The sequence below is a fragment of the Dermatophagoides pteronyssinus genome, unplaced genomic scaffold (assembly GCF_027571235.1).
Source record: "Dermatophagoides pteronyssinus isolate colony J.1.1.1.1 unplaced genomic scaffold, Derpt_VIB-CSIC_2022.12 sq0029, whole genome shotgun sequence".
Classification (NCBI taxonomy): Eukaryota; Metazoa; Arthropoda; class Arachnida; order Sarcoptiformes; family Pyroglyphidae; genus Dermatophagoides; species Dermatophagoides pteronyssinus.
The window spans coordinates 93,028-109,374 of record NW_027461553.1 but is presented as its reverse complement, the minus strand read 5'-3'; the positions used below and the strand labels follow the sequence as shown (position 1 = coordinate 109,374).

General features: G+C 28.8%; 4 protein-coding genes across 6 annotated transcripts; 2 read left to right on the top strand and 2 right to left on the bottom strand.

Moving 5' to 3' along the window:
* Nucleotides 1-2,790: 2,790 nt before the first annotated feature.
* Uba1 (ubiquitin-like activating enzyme 1) lies at nucleotides 2,791-7,166 on the top strand. Of its 2 annotated transcripts, none has more exons than XM_027345420.2 (4): nucleotides 2,791-3,049; nucleotides 3,208-4,160; nucleotides 4,236-4,799; nucleotides 4,870-7,166. In XM_027345420.2, the coding sequence occupies exons 2-4, from the start codon at nucleotides 3,525-3,527 to the stop codon at nucleotides 7,141-7,143; spliced, it is 3,474 nt and encodes a 1,157-aa protein (XP_027201221.2). In that variant the 5' UTR covers nucleotides 2,791-3,049; nucleotides 3,208-3,524; the 3' UTR covers nucleotides 7,144-7,166. The 2 variants fall into 2 exon arrangements, with proteins under 2 accessions (XP_027201221.2, XP_075679604.1); XM_075823489.1 differs by having other exon boundaries at nucleotides 3,203-4,160.
* Nucleotides 7,167-7,504: 338 nt separating this feature from the next.
* On the top strand, nucleotides 7,505-15,874 carry LOC113795231 (uncharacterized). Its single transcript, XM_027345423.2, has 5 exons — nucleotides 7,505-8,918; nucleotides 9,025-9,885; nucleotides 9,941-10,219; nucleotides 10,283-11,198; nucleotides 11,261-15,874. Exons 1-5 carry the CDS (start codon nucleotides 8,032-8,034, stop codon nucleotides 11,351-11,353), a joined length of 3,036 nt encoding a protein of 1,011 aa, XP_027201224.2. The 5' UTR covers nucleotides 7,505-8,031; the 3' UTR covers nucleotides 11,354-15,874.
* LOC142645924 (uncharacterized) lies at nucleotides 11,543-12,751 on the bottom strand. Of its 2 annotated transcripts, XM_075823473.1 has the most exons (3): nucleotides 12,595-12,751; nucleotides 11,947-12,526; nucleotides 11,799-11,881 (listed from the first exon to the last, which is right to left on the bottom strand). In XM_075823473.1, the coding sequence occupies exons 1-3, from the start codon at nucleotides 12,749-12,751 to the stop codon at nucleotides 11,851-11,853; spliced, it is 768 nt and encodes a 255-aa protein (XP_075679588.1). In that variant the 3' UTR covers nucleotides 11,799-11,850. The 2 variants fall into 2 exon arrangements, with proteins under 2 accessions (XP_075679587.1, XP_075679588.1); XM_075823472.1 differs by having other exon boundaries at nucleotides 11,543-12,526.
* Dbp80 (putative ATP-dependent RNA helicase Dbp80) lies at nucleotides 13,864-15,834 on the bottom strand. Its single transcript, XM_027345417.2, has 5 exons — nucleotides 15,700-15,834; nucleotides 15,582-15,639; nucleotides 15,289-15,517; nucleotides 14,554-15,232; nucleotides 13,864-14,489 (listed from the first exon to the last, which is right to left on the bottom strand). Exons 1-5 carry the CDS (start codon nucleotides 15,730-15,732, stop codon nucleotides 14,106-14,108), a joined length of 1,383 nt encoding a protein of 460 aa, XP_027201218.2. The 5' UTR covers nucleotides 15,733-15,834; the 3' UTR covers nucleotides 13,864-14,105.
* Nucleotides 15,875-16,347: the final 473 nt, after the last annotated feature.

Sequence of the window (16,347 nt, the reverse complement as noted above, 5' to 3'; positions counted from 1 at the left end):
TGGCGATTGAAGAAAGAAACAAAACGAAAAAAAATATTTGTCAGTCAAAGATTCAGATTAGATAAGATTCCAAATAAAAAAGATATAACCACCAAATGAAAATAAACAATACAAGAATTTATTATTATAAATGAAGAAAAGGCACAAAAGAAAAAAGAAAATATTCCGTTCCAAAACAGAATATTTTTTCTTTTGGTCAAACATATGCTTGGTGGAATTTTTCGCCTCTTTTCCCTTTCATTCAGGACATTTTTTTTTGGTGGTGGTTGGCTGGTTGTGGGTGGTGGTGGTGGTGGTGTAAACACCTTCAAGAAAAGCGACAAAACTTGTCTTTACTTTTGTTTGTCATGTCTATGACAACTTTTTGTTGTTGTTGTTTTCTCTATATATTTTAACATCTTGTTATTTTGTTCACAAAACATATATTGTGAAATTATTAGATCAAACAAGGGAATAACAATAGTGAGAAAAAACATTCGATTCCGCATAAGAATCTTTAGCAGAAAAGAAAAGAAAGATTCCATGAATAAACAAGGAAAAAAAATGGCGACAAAAAAAGAAAACCGAAATGGAATGAAAATGGAACAGAATTCCAGAAGAAAAAAAAAGAATAATTCATTCATTTTCTGCCAAGTGAACAAAATGAATCGTAAACATCTGTCAATCGGTTATTTTCAATCATTCATTCCATTCATTCAATCAGTTTTGTTTTTGTTGTTGTTTAACAAATTTCTTTTTGAAAAAAATAAATTTGTTCATGTTTCTTTTGTGAATTCTGTAAATGTTTTTTGTTGTAAATTTTCAAATGTATTTTTTTTGTAATCAATGTTATCGAGAAAAATATTTTATGTATAATAATTTCTATTCCATAATTTACATTATAAAAAATGGAAATTATGGAATAGAAATTCAATTTGTTTATTTTGATGTTAAAAAAATATATGATAAAGATTTTTTTGGTCTTACTTGGCAATATATCTTTTTCGATCAAGAGTGGTGGAGGATCATCTTTACTTTTATATTTGTTATATTCAACATCTCACCGAAAACCAAACAAACAAACAAAAAACAACAACATCCATTTGACAGCTGATTGTGAAACAAAACAAAAGCAAATCACTTGAAAAAAAAATTCTGGATATAACGAAATTTTCGAATGAATTTGATTGAATCAAATGAAACGTTTCAATGTTTATTTGTTTATTGTTGAGATTTGTTGCTGTCTTTTTTTTTGTTGTTGGAATTCTTCTTTCTCGTTTTCTGAAGATGATGAAATTTCTTTTTTTTCCCGTTAACGGGAAAATATTTTCTGGTTGACATATGGCTCGATACGAAATGGGAAAAAACATTGCATTAATGTGTTTTTGGGGTTAGTTGTAAACGATGATGAAAAAGTTTATCGTTTCGTTTCTTATTTGATGTACAAATTTAGCCGAGTGAAATCTATCGAATCAATTGAGAATCGATCGATTTTTGGTAATAATTCAACAACAACAACAACAACTTGTATGGTGGATATGTTTTTTTTATTGTTGATTTGGTTTATAAATGATAAAAACACGGAATTACATTTTTTTTTTGTAAATCTTGTTCGAACACAAGTTGTAACTAAAAAAATCAAATCGAACGTATTTTATTCGAATGTCAATAAAGGAAACTCGAACAACTATTTCGACTAAAATCGGTTCATTAATGTAAAATTTGTTTGTAAATTCTGATTTACAAACAAATTCACTCGCTAAAAAAAACAATAAAATATAATTGATAAACAGCATGAATAATGAACATTTTTTTTGTTTACTTCTATTCAATTCATTCTACCAAGAAAATATCAGAATTCATTGGTCCAAATTCTTTTTTGTTTTTTTGGATGGTTTCAAGTGTTTCAAGCAGAAAAAAAACGAGTGAAACGTGTGAAATAGGCGTAAAAGCGTATATATATTTCAATGTTTTTTTCTAAAACACCATTTATCATATAAATGTTTTGGTTAGAATATATTGTATGCATGAATGGATTATGAACAGGTGAAAATATTTAGATTAAAACCAAAAACCAGGAAAAAAAAGAAAAAAAGTTTTTTTTTACATTACCAGATTCCATTATAACTAGCCTATAGTTTTATTTGGAATGGATTTTTCAAAATAGAAATACTTTCGGAATATAAACGGAATAAATGAATGGATGGATAAATAATTATGGAATGAAATGTCAAACCAAGCGTAACAATAATAATGGTGGTGTGTGGTTGAATGGTGTGAATATTCTGGAATAGCCAGAAAAAATGAAAAATTTTAATGAACAAGAAAACCATTAGGAACAAAGTGCCCGAACAAACAAAAAAAAAAAACGTATGGTTTGAATGTGAATATTCGCTTAGCCTTCTTTGCATAATATTTCATTTTCGCCCATTGACCAGAATCTAAGATGTTTATTCTTTTTTTTGTAGAAAGAATAAAGAATTTCGACAATAAACCAGCCAAAAAAGAAGTGGCCATTAATCAATCGTGAAAGATATTCAAAAATTCAAAAAAATGGTGGCCACATTGATAAAAAAAACAAACAATTTTTTAAACTGAAAAAAAAACCACAAAATCGACAAACAAAAATTAGCGCCATCAATTGGTGATTCAAAAAAACGAGCATACATCATCCATGAACGGCTCTCATTTTTTTTTTTTTTTTTGATAATTCGAATTCGAATACGCATGTGTCAAGCCGGGCGGACCATCTTTCTCTTCTTTTTTCCTCAAATAAAGTTGGTTGCCATCCAAAAAAAGGAGAGAGAAATAAAGAAAAGAGAGAGGGAGAGCGAGAAAAAAAACCATTCCATTATCGAATTCAAAGCAAACACACAACTCTGCATGCAGACAAAAGAAGAATTGAAGCACATTTTGTGGAAAAATAAACGATTATTTTGATGACGAGTTTCATTTCGTTCCATTTCGTTTTTTTTGTTGATCAATTTCATTTCAAAAATTTAATTTTCATCATTAATTGAATTCGTTATTAAACGAATTTTTGACGTAAAAGACTACTCTTGCTAACAAGGTTCGTAATCCGATCAGATTGATAATCTCCCCAAAAAAAATAGTGTATTTGAGCAGATATTTTATTTATTGTTTTTTGAAAATTATTTTTTTTGGCTGAAAATATTAATCATGTTTCTATTTTTATTTAAATTTATTTTTAAAAAAAAAAAAGAAAAGAAAATAGCATCTCTTAACAACTTTATTTCGTTGATTGTGTGGTGGTGGTGGTGCTGGTTGTTTGAAAGGAAAAAAATTTTCCATTTTGTAACTCACACACGCATTTATACACTCCCTATTCTTTTTTTTGTTGTTGTTATCGTCTTTGAATACAGAAATTCATCCGTAAATCGATTCATTATTGGATTTTTTTTTTGTTTTCAAACGTTTCTTTGCAAAAGTTTATCTTGAGTTTTTCAACTGAATTAACAATCAATCAACATTTTTTTTCTAAATTCTGTTCATCGATATCTTTTTTTTATCTCGTAAAATATATTATGTCGAGTTTGATGAGTGGTGAGAACCACAAATTGAAACAATTATCATCAAATAATTCTTCATCTTCTGTTACATCATCATCATCATCATCAACAACTAAAATACAATCTTCTGATTCATCATCAATTTCGAATAATAATAATAATAAACTTGAAACTAATCTTAAACGTGAAGCTGAAATAGATTCAAAAGATTGTGTAAAGCAAAAAAAATTGTTAAAATTATCAAGTGAAGATAATTCATCAATAATTGGTAATATTGGTGTTAAGTGTTTAGCGGCTAGCTTGAAAAAACAAGCTACCAATACCGAGCAACAACAAGAACAACAACAACAACAAAATTCGATTCATAACAGTAACGGCTCGGTTGAAAACGGTTCATTTTCTGATTCAACAACAATGAATCGTCAGGCAAATAATAATCAGGATGAACATCAAATTGATGAAAGTCTTTATTCAAGACAATTATATGTACTTGGTCATGATGCTATGAAACGTATGGCAAAATCATCGGTATTGATTGCCGGTATTGGTGGTCTTGGTGTTGAAATTGCAAAAAATATTATACTTGGTGGTGTTAAAGAAGTAACATTACATGATAATAAATTGGCTGATTATTATGATCTATCATCACAAGTATGTTTAATCTATATTCATAATTTATCCTACGATAATAATTAACCTTGATTATAATTATTTTTTTTTAAATAGTATTACTTGAGTGAATCAAATATTGGAAAAAATCGAGCCGAACAATCATTGATACATCTTTCTGAATTGAATCCACATGTCAAAGTGAATATGCATCAAGGTTCATTGATTGATGAATCATTTTTGAAGAATTTTGCCGTCATTGTATTGACTGATTCATCGTTGGAAGAACAACTTTCGGTTGGTGAAATAGCTCGTGAAAAAGGCATATCGTTAATTGTAGCTCAATCACGTGGTCTATTTGGTCAAATATTTTGTGATTTTGGAAATAATTTTACCATTTACGATACAAATGGTGAAAATCCAATTTCGGTATTGATTTCGGGTATCACCAAAGAAAAAGCTGGTGTTGTTGCCTGTGTTGAAGATACTCGACATGGTTTCGAAGATGGTGATGTTGTTCGTTTTTCTGAAGTTAAAGGAATGACTGAAATTAATGGAAAAGAATTTAAAATCAAAGTTACCGGTCCATGTCAATTTTCAATTAGTGATACTACCGGATTTTCCGACTATCTAAATGGTGGTGTTGTTACGCAAGTTAAACAGCCAAAAATTATAAATTTTGTATGTTTCAAATTTTTATTTAAATTCGGATTATTATTAATCTTTGTTTTTATTTTTTATTTTTCATCAGAAACCATTGAAAGAATCAATTTTGGCTCCCGATTATCTTGATTCATTTTCGGATCGTCCACAACAAGAACATTTATTTTTTCAAGCATTAGATCGATTTCAAAATCAAAATAATCGACTTCCACGTTCATGGAATCAAGAAGATGCTGATACATTTTATGAATTATTAGTCGGTCTGGTAAATGAACGTCAAGTAGAACCAAGTTCAATAAATGAAAATTTGGCTAAAATTTTTGCTAAACAATCTCGTGGTAATCTGGCACCTGTGAATTCATTCATTGGTGGTGCTGCTGCACAAGAAGTGATGAAAGCATGTACTGGAAAATTTACACCGATTTATCAATGGTTTTATTATGATGCATTTGAATGTTTGCCCACTGAAGCGGATAAATTACCTAAAGAAAGTGATGCTCAACCAATGAAGTGTCGATATGATGGTCAAAATGCCGTTTTCGGACAACAATTTCAGCAAAAACTTTGTGACCTACGATATTTTTTGGTCGGTGCCGGTGCTATCGGTTGTGAACATTTAAAACATTTTGCAATGATTGGTGCTGGAACTAGTGAACGTGGTAAAATTGTTGTAACCGATATGGATATTATTGAAAAATCTAATTTGAATCGACAATTTTTGTTTCGACCGAAAGATGTTGGTGGTTTCAAATCAAAAATAGCTGCGATTGCAACAAAAGCAATGAATCCACAGATAAATGTTATTGCTCATGAAAATCGTGTTGGCGTTGAAACGGAAAAATATTATGATGATGATTTCTTTGAAGCACTTGATGGTGTTGCAAATGCCTTGGATAATCTGGAAGCCCGAACATATATGGATCGTAAATGTGTATATTATCGTATACCATTGTTAGAATCTGGAACACTTGGAACCAAAGGCAATGTTCAGATTGTAATACCATATTTAACTGAATCCTATTCTTCGTCACAAGATCCGCCGGAAAAATCGATTCCTATTTGTACATTGAAAAATTTTCCAAATGCCATTGAACATACATTACAATGGGCTCGTGATGAATTTGAAGGCCTTTTCAAACAGGCACCTGAACAAGCTTATCTTTATCTAACTGATCCAAAATTTATTGAACGTACAAGCAAATTAAATGGCAATCAGCCAATTGAAATTGGTGAATCAGTGAAAAAAGTTTTAGCAGAACGTCCAACATCATTTCTTGATTGTGTTAAATGGGCACGTTTATATTTTGAACAACAATTCAATCATCAAATACAACAATTGTTGTTCAATTTTCCTCCCGACTATACGACAACAACCGGTGCACCGTTTTGGTCCGGGCCTAAAAAATGTCCACATCCAATCAACTTTGATCCAAGCAATTCACTTCATTTGGATTTCATAATGTCTGCAGCCAATCTTCGAGCCTATCTGTACAATATTCCACAATGTCCTAAGCGAGAAGAGATCCTTAAACTGGTCACTTCATTACCCGCAAGTGAAATACCGAAATTTAAACCAAAACAAAATGTGAAGATTGCTGTGAATGATTCCGAATTATCGATGATGGATTCAAATCAATATGATGCTGGTGATCGTTTCAAATCTATATTGGCCGAGCTGCCAACATTGGATGAATTGAAATCGGTGAAAATAAATCCGATTGATTTTGAAAAAGATGATGACAACAATTATCATATGGATTTTATTGTTGCCACATCGAATTTACGTGCAGAAAATTATGAAATCGCACCAGCCGATCGTCATAAAAGTAAATTGATTGCCGGTCGTATTATACCAGCCATTGCAACTACAACTGCTCTCATTTCTGGTCTTGTATTTATTGAGCTATACAAATTGGTACAAGGTTTTAAAACATTGGATCCATTTATGAATTCATTTGTCAATTTGGCCTTACCATTTTTCGGTTTCTCAACACCAACCTCTTGCCAGACATTGAAATATTATGATAATAGTTTTACTATTTGGGATCGTTTTGAACTTAATCAAGATATGACATTACAAGAATTTATTGATTATTTTCGAAACGAACATCGTTTGGATATAACAATGATCTCGCAAGGTAACGTTCTATTATATTCATTTTTTTTGAATAAAGAAAAACGTGAAGAACGTATGCCATTGAAAATGACCGAAGTGTTGAAACGTGTATCGAAAAAACGTATCGAACCATATGTAAAATCATTAGTATTTGAAATTTGTTGTAATGATGATAATGGTGAAGATGTTGAAGTGCCGTACGTACGATATGTTCTCAACAATGAACCTATGGATATATCTAAATAAATGATGCTGATGATATTAACAAAGTGATAATCATAATTCCCCTATTTTTTCTCAACGGAATTAATTATCAACAAACAAAAAATTTTAAAAATTTGATTTGAGTGAATTTTTTTTCTCTCCCCCCATTGATTACTAATTAATAATTCTTAATAAAAATTTATTTCTTTAATGAACAAAAAAAATGATAATTTTTTTTTTAAATTAAAAATTTTAAATTTTCATTTCTGAATGTAGAAATAGTTGCACATTAAATGATTGACTATCGCTGTCAAAATAACATATATATTTACAGCAAGCGAAAAAAGAAAAAATTGCGCGCGCGTTCTTACGCTAGCTTATGTGCGTAAATATATTGCCTGCTAGGCCCATTTTATTATTCTGTAACGTGCGTTTTTTTTGTTGTTGTTGAATATATTTGTTTTTTTCCGGAATTGAAAATTAAAAATTAATCGAATATTAGAATCGTCGTCGGTTATTAAGGTAGTTTTGTTTTGACAATTTGAAAATATATATCATTATTGTTGGTTTGGATCACCTTGGTGATTTTTTGTGTATTGACTACGGTTTATTCTGGAACACACGACATATTCTTCGTCACCTATCTCTTTCTCTACAATACGTTTCTATTGTTTGATGTTGAATGTTGTTTAATTCATAAATATATTCTATCTTTAGTTTTTTTTTTTTTTTTGGTCGCAATGAAAAATGTCACCAAACAAACAACCTAATTTCGCCCTATTTGTTGTATTTTAATTTATCACCCAAATATATTCTATATATATGAAACAAAAAAAAAGACAGAATAAATTTCAGCTGCCTTTATCATTTTTGAAAAGGTGACCAATTATAAAGCTTAAATATCGAAATTCAAAAAATAAAAAAATAAAAATGGGCGACACAACTGCCGATCTACTTGATTTAAGTTCGATGTTGGATCAAACAACAACGACAATGACGACAAATCCAAATTCATTATTATTAACCAACAGTTTTAATAATCATTCTCAACCAAAACAACAATCGAATTGTGATTCACCGGTGATGATGATTAAACCACCATCAATGTTCAAAAATAATACAAGCCCAATAATTGATTTTAATCGTGATGAAAATAACTCATCAACACCACCAACCGTTCATCATCCTCATCATCATCAACAACAACAGCATCAACATTCGAATCTATTATTCGATGATCATAATCTGATAAATAATAATAATAATAATATTATCAATAGTGATACAATGTTTGCCACATCAAGGCGAACAAAAGAAAGAATCGATGAATTTGAAGCTCAATTAGAATGTTTTATTAAAACAAAACGTTTATTATTGGAACAGTTTGCCGAAGAAACACAGATACTTGTACAGAAACATGAACGTGAAATTATTGGTTTACGACAAAAACATCTTGTTTGTGAAAATAATTTCAAATCACAATTATCGAATGCAACGCAAAAAATTCAAACACTTGAAACAAAATTAGAAAATGAACAAACATTAATGAAATCGAAAATTGATATATTTGAAAAAGATTTACAACAATCACGTTATGATGCAAAAATGATGAAAGATTCATTGGAAATGGCTTTGAATGAAAAAGATAAAGATAATGATGAGCTTAGAAAATTAAATTTAAATCTTGAATCAAAATTAAAATTATTACAATCAGAATATAATAATCGAAGACAACAATTAGAGGATAAACTTCGTGAATATGAATTGAATCAGGATAAAGATTTTCAAGAGATTAAAAAACTAAGAGATGATTTAAGGTAAGTTTCGTTGTTTTTTCGAATGTAAAAGTTTTTTTTCATTCATTTGAAATATTTTTTCCTTTTTTTTCCTCCTTTTTCCTTCTGTAAATGAAAACCAATTTAGCCAATCGCTCAAAGAAATTTCTGTTCTACATCGTGAACTTACACAATTAAGTGAAAGTATATCGAATAAAGATGCAAATTGTTTAAGATTGGAAAATGATTTAGAAGAATGTAAAAAACAATTAAATTTAGAAATTGAATTGAAAAAAGAATCAAACGATAGAATACAAGCATTACGTGAAACATTGAAAGTAAGTCAACAAGAAAATGATAATTTACAGGCAAGATTAACCGAAACACAACATCGTATGGGTGAAGAAATGGAAAAATTAAAAACAATGATGACTAATCAACAGATAAATCATGAACAAAGATTTCGACGATCGATTGAAGAGAAAACACAATTGGAAGAAAAATTTAAAAATGAATTATCAACTTTAGAACATAGTTTACAAGAATCAAGAAATGAATGTGATAATATTCGTCAAGAATTGAAACGTACATTGGATGAAAAACATAAACTTCAAAGACAATTTGAAAATCAAATGGAGAAATCAGCCACTGAAAAACAATCATTAGAAATCAGTTATAATAATCGTATTAATGATTTGAATAAAAAATTTTCCGATAATGAAAATAAATTAAAATCAATCAACGATAAATATGAAACAACATATAATGAATTGGTTAAAGTACAAAATTATGTTATTAGTGTTGAGAATGATTTGAAAGCAAAAAATTCCGAAATCTTAAATGTACATGAAAAATATAACCTTTTGGAAATGGATAGATTATCATTGTTAAGTGAAACGGAAAATATTAAACGATTATTACATTTGGAAACGGTTGAAAAGAAAGAAAAATCAAGACAAATTAATGAATTAAATGAATCATTATCATCTAGTCAAATTGAAATTGAAAAGTAAGTTTAAAATTCATTTTTTTGATTGTAATTTTCATTTTCATTTTTTTGTTAGACTTAAAAATGTTAATGAACAATTAAAACGTTCGATTGAAGAAGGTGATAATCTTCGATTTACATTGATTAAAGATTGTAATGAATTACGTGAAACATTAGCTGAAGTAGAAAAATCTCGTCTTGATATTAAAAGTAAATTGAATAGTTGTCAATTTAATTGTGCAACATTGAACAATCAGCTTAAAAAAAGAGATCTTGAATTGGAAGATCTTAAACGTAAACTAAATTCCTATGGTGAAGAGAAAAAATTCTGGCAACAGGATTTAGATTCAACTGGGTATGTATAGAATTTTGATTATTTTTCTTCAAAATTATTTATTCTATTTTTGTTTTTGAATAGACAATCATTGACACAAATGAAAACTGCCTATGAACGATTATATCAGCAAAATGTTTTACTTCAAAATAAAATATCACAATTAGAATCAGAATCCAATATTCATAAACAAATGGATCAATCAAATAAAACATCACAAACAACCGAAAAAGAAATGTTACGTCGTTTAACACGTGAATGTGAACAATTTCGTGATCAAATTGCTAAGCTAGAAAGTGAAAAAAAACATTTCGAACGATTATACATTCAAATGGAACGTGAATATAATTCATTGAAAAATTCATTCAATACACAAAATCAACATCGTGATTTTATGAACGCACCATTATCACCATCAACAATAAGTGCACGTAAAGGTTCAACAAATGAATCGATATTATCGTTAACACAACTTTTGAAAAATGATTTTACAACACCGAATCCAGTTTGGGATGATACAACTAATCGAAGCTTAGAAACATTACGTCAGAAAAATAATGAACTTAAACAAAAAGTTCTTGGAAGACCGACGAACGAAACTAGCGAAAAGAAAACGATGAAAATGTTATCATCCGTATCGAAGGCAAATGCTAGTGATTGCTGTGAATGTATCTATCATCATCATCAACAACAACAACAGCAACAAAATCATAGGATTGAATCATCATCGAATTATCGTAATGGAGTAGATGTTGTGAATAATCAACATAAACATGATTTAGCCGGTGCTGTTGTTGTTGTTGATGATGATGATGATGATGATGATCTATTGTTGGTCGATGAAAATCGTAATAATATTGTTCATAATGATTTTGAAATTATGAAACAAAATGAAAATGATCATCATAATCATGATGATGATGATAATGATTTGTTTGTTGAAAAACTTAAACAAGCGGAATTGAATGCACAGAAAGTGCTTGAATCCTGTGAACCGGAGGTAAGTGTTTTTTTTCATTTTTAAAATATGATCCTAATCTAAACCATTGTTTTTTTAATTAGATAAAAAAATTAACAAATAAAACAACAACAACAAGAATAAAATCTGGAACAAATTATCATTATTCAAGTAAAATTCCCATTTCCGATAAATAGCAGCTTGAATCAATTTGATGAAAATTTTTTGCATAACCACAAAACAAATTAACAAATTATCAACGATCTCATTCAACAAAAAAAAAAAGATAATATTCTCAAAAATACTTTCGTTTATGGACTAGAAATTGCAATCGATTTTATTTAATAATTTTGATTTTTATATATATTATATTTACATATTTTAAACAAAAATAGATTTAGCGCATTTTGCATAATAATCAATGTGTAGATTATGTTTGTATGAATTCATGGTCATTTATTTACAGCAATGATGATAATATGATACATTAAAATCTTTTCTTTCTTTCTTTCTTTTTTTGAATATTCAATCAAACATAATTTTGATCAAAGGTATTTTGATTAATTTTGTTACCAATTTTTGTATGGCAAATAATAAAATCTGATCAACAGGTGGTGATGATGGATTTGAATTATTTTCCAATTTTTCCAAATTCATTTTATCTTTTTTTTTCTTTGCCATTTTACATGTACGTTTAGCGGCCATTTTTACAGTTATGATTACAGCTACACGAAACATTAGCCCGGGTAAATTATTAATTTGATCATTTTTATTTTTTTCAAACACTAACCATAGTATATGTAAAGCAATCGTTTTGATTATCGTTTTGATTTGTATAGTTAATGAAAATCGAATGATTTTATCCAATACTGAATCAATATTTAATTTATTTTGATTTTTGATTTTTTTCATCCATGATTTTATCAATGTTTTTAGACCGGCAATCAACATTGTTTTCATTGCCGTTCTTAATGCAGGATATAGTGCTCGTTTGATTGCTATTTTTGCAATAGCAATTGTTGTTGCTTTTGATAATAAATCGATTATATCGTTTATGGTTATATTTTTTATATAAAATTGTATATAGGATCGTACATAATACTTGATGAATATTTTTAATATCACTAAAATGATCACTTTAGTTATGGCCTGTATTAATTCTAAATTGGCTGATGACCAAATTTTTATACAATCATGTGTATGATAAAAATATTGTTGAAATAAATTGGGTATATGCATCAAAAAGGTGAATTGTTGTGTTGATTGTGAACATGATGATGATGATGATGATGATGATGGTAATCGATGTAAATGTTGATAGAAATTATTTTTTGTATGTTGATAATTATTATAATAGCTCAAAAGCCAATCTAATTTCGGTATCGAAAAAAAATTATGTTAAAAAATTGCTCGAATTGTAAAAATTATTATGACCTACCTTTATTATGATCAATTCGACATGGATCCAATGACGTTGATCCATCATTATTTTGTTGTAGAAATTGTATGGCCGTTAATAAACGTTCATCATTACTGATTGGTTGTACATTGTACAATAGAATGATCAATGTTGCGATCAAAAATTTTAGATACATCCGTATGAATTTTTTTTGGATGTTGTTGTTGTTGTTGATCTGTATCGTCGTTTACAAATTTTAAATTAAGCCAATAAAGATGCATCTAGTGGAATTTCTTGTTGAAGAATTGTTTGATTGGAAAAAATTGAAACCCTGATGATTAATATGAAAATCTGTTTGTTGTCACATTTAAAAAGAAATTCGTTCAAATAAAAATTGAAAATCAACCGAATTCAATTCAATGATTTTGAATATTTATATACAAACAGCGAAAAAGAAAAATTGTGTCGATCACAAAATTATGACGTTCAACGAGAACATCCATATATTTATTTTATTCGATTTGGATTTTTAATCATTTCAGCATAATCAAATGGGAATTTGATATGGTTCAATATTTTCGATTTACCATCAACATTATGATGTTATTCAAATTTTAATCAAAATCAAAGCAATTCATTCATATCATGGACAACTACAATGATGATGATAATTGTAGTCAAACCCCGTTATACCAACACACGAACATGATAAAACAACAAAAAAACAATTATTATTTTGTTTTACGTCATAGACAAAAAAAAACATCATGTGGATCGATTTATAATGAAAACATCCATAGAATAAACTTGAATGTTCAATTTTTGAACTAATCAAAATCAAGATTGAAATTGTAAAGTTTTTTTTGTTCACCCGATCAACTTTATTTTTTGTTTTCTCGTACGAATCGAACGTTCATTTTTATTCAATCGAAAAGTCATTTTGCTGATAACCGATGTATATTATAGTTCCTATGGTGGCGAAAGAAAAAAAAATCATTTGTAATCAAACACCATCATGATGTATGAATAATGAATTGAAATGAATGGAAATCGGCACTTCAATACACTTCGAAACACTGCAAATTTGTATCATTCAATTTTTCATTTGTTGTTGTTGTTGCTTTGATGTTCATTATCATCACTTCGGGTACGATTAATCAATTAGTGAATGAATGATGATCAATGATTTTTTCTTCGATTTTTTCCCACTCCAAAAAAGTGTTCGAATGGGAAAAAAATTTCTCAACATGAAACAAAGATTTCACAAAATCTTTTTGGAAAATAATCGAATGAATTTAGATTCCAAAATGAAGAAAACAAAATTTACTTTTTTAATTCATATAAATGATCATTATTTTGTTATTATTAAATTATGAAGACAATTAAAAAAAAAGAGTAGAAAAAAATTGTGATGATGATTAACATTATTTGTATTAATGAGTGTGAGTGAAATTATAATCAATCAAAGTTGTGATTACAAATTATCTTTGAGAAAACAAAAATTCTTAACAAAATCAATTCGATTCGATTTTGTTGTTGTTTTTTTTGTTTCACATATCATTGCCAATTTTTTCAATCTCATCCACATCGGTAGCATCCAATTTTTTTATTGGTCGTTTAAAATGTTCTTCCAATTGTCTAATCATTTGCATTGTACGATCACCATCAACAAAATTTATGGCCAATCCTTCTTTACCAAAACGTCCAGTACGACCAATACGATGTAAATATGTATCAAAATCAATATTTCTTGTTTCCGGATTTGTTGGCAAATCATAATTGATAACAATTGTAACTTGTTCAACATCAATACCACGTGCCATCACATTTGTAGCTACAATTACACGTTCTTGTCCATCACGGAATCGTCGTAAAGCTTCGTTTCGTTGTTCAACGGTAAGATCACCGGATATTAAACCAACAGAATGGCCATCCTATAGATTTAATGAAACAAATGGCATTTAAACAACAAAAAAATATCAAAAAAAAACTTCATACCTTTCGAAGTTGTTGCACCAGTCTCGATGCAGATATTTTAGTCTCACAGAAAATAAATGCCTGTCCAATGGCAACTGTACCGAATAGATTAGTCAATGCTTCATATTTTTCCTCTTCATTTCGGACAACAATATAATATTGGTTAATGTTATCCAAACTTTGTTCTTCAAGTCGTAATTTTAATATTACAACCGGATCAGGAATGATTTGTCGAGCAAAATCCATAATTTCATCACTATAGGTAGCAGAAAATAACATCATTTGGCATGATTTTGGCAGATATTGTTTCAAACGAATTGATTGTGCACGTAACCCTTGTGTATCGATCATAACATCGGCTTCGTCCAATACGAATACAGATATTTTTTTGATATTGAAAAAATTATATTTCAATGCCCAATCGATCATTTTGCCAGGTGTTCCAATCAAAATGTGTTCAGCTATTTTTGTGTTTCGTGGTAATGTTTCACCACGGATAACATATCTTATAGTTATTTCGGGTTTATATTTAGCCATCTGTTTGGCTACTTCTCCAGTTTGCAAAGCAAGTTCATAAGTTGGTGACAATATTATAATTTGTGGTTCTTGTTGTGAAACATCGACACGATATAAACTTGCAAGTATAAAAGCTGCAGTTTTACCCGTACCAGATTGAGATTGTGCAATTAAATTGGTACGACTAGAAAAAGAATTCATAAATTCATTTTATTTGTAAAAAAAATGAGAAACACTCACTGTTTGTCAAGCAGTAATGGTAAAGCTGTTTCTTGAATTCGTGACGGTTTACTGAATCCCATATCATAAATACCACGAATTAATTCTTCCGGAATATTTAAAGCTTCAAATGATTTGACCGAATATAATGGATTATTCGGATCATTTTGAAAAACATCAACCTGATTAGTTGTATGAATTAATTTCGAACGTAATGCTTTTCGCATTAATGAAAATTCAGCGGGTGTTACTATTTAAAAAAAAAATTCAAATCCATAAAATTGGGAATTCAAAGTAGAAAATAATAATCATACCATTTTCATCGCCATTTTGAGAAGCATTACCATCATTTTCAATATTTAAATTATCCATCTAATCAATTGATAAGATTTAAATAAGAAAAAACTTATACCAAGAAGGAAAAATACAAACCTTTCCGGGAATATCGGAATCACCAGAAGCCATTATTTTCTTTGAGTAGGAATATAATCACAAAAATCGAATAAAACGAATGTAACCGGTCGAAAATGGGAAAAAAAAATTAACAAATTCCAGCATGCATGCTTCACATTTTATACAAATAAAATAAAAATCGTGTGAGTCAAAAGATTCATCTATTTCTACTCCGCTAGGATCATTTGGTTCGAAATTGAATTTTTTTTCATATTTTTTTTCTTCTTTTAATCAAAATCAATCGATCAAAATATCATTCTTGTTGTCAATTTATTATTGACAAAAAAAAATTATTGCGTCGCAACAATTATGATGAAAGTCTAAACGATTCGAATCTAAACGAATTAATTTTCCAAAGACTGATCAAAAAAAAAAAATACTCAAATCAATAAAATACACCCCCATCATCTGTATCTAAATCATCGATTTTGTTGACAATTTTTTTTTTGTTGTTTCAATGGACTTGATTCGGTAAATTTTTTTTCTCAATAATCATTAAATCATCAAATCATTTTATTCAATTTCAGAATCTTTGATTCAAAAATTGTTGACCAGGAGACAATTTCTATCAATTAATCAGTCAATTTTATTAGATTATTTATTTTACTGTCAATTTTGTTGACAATT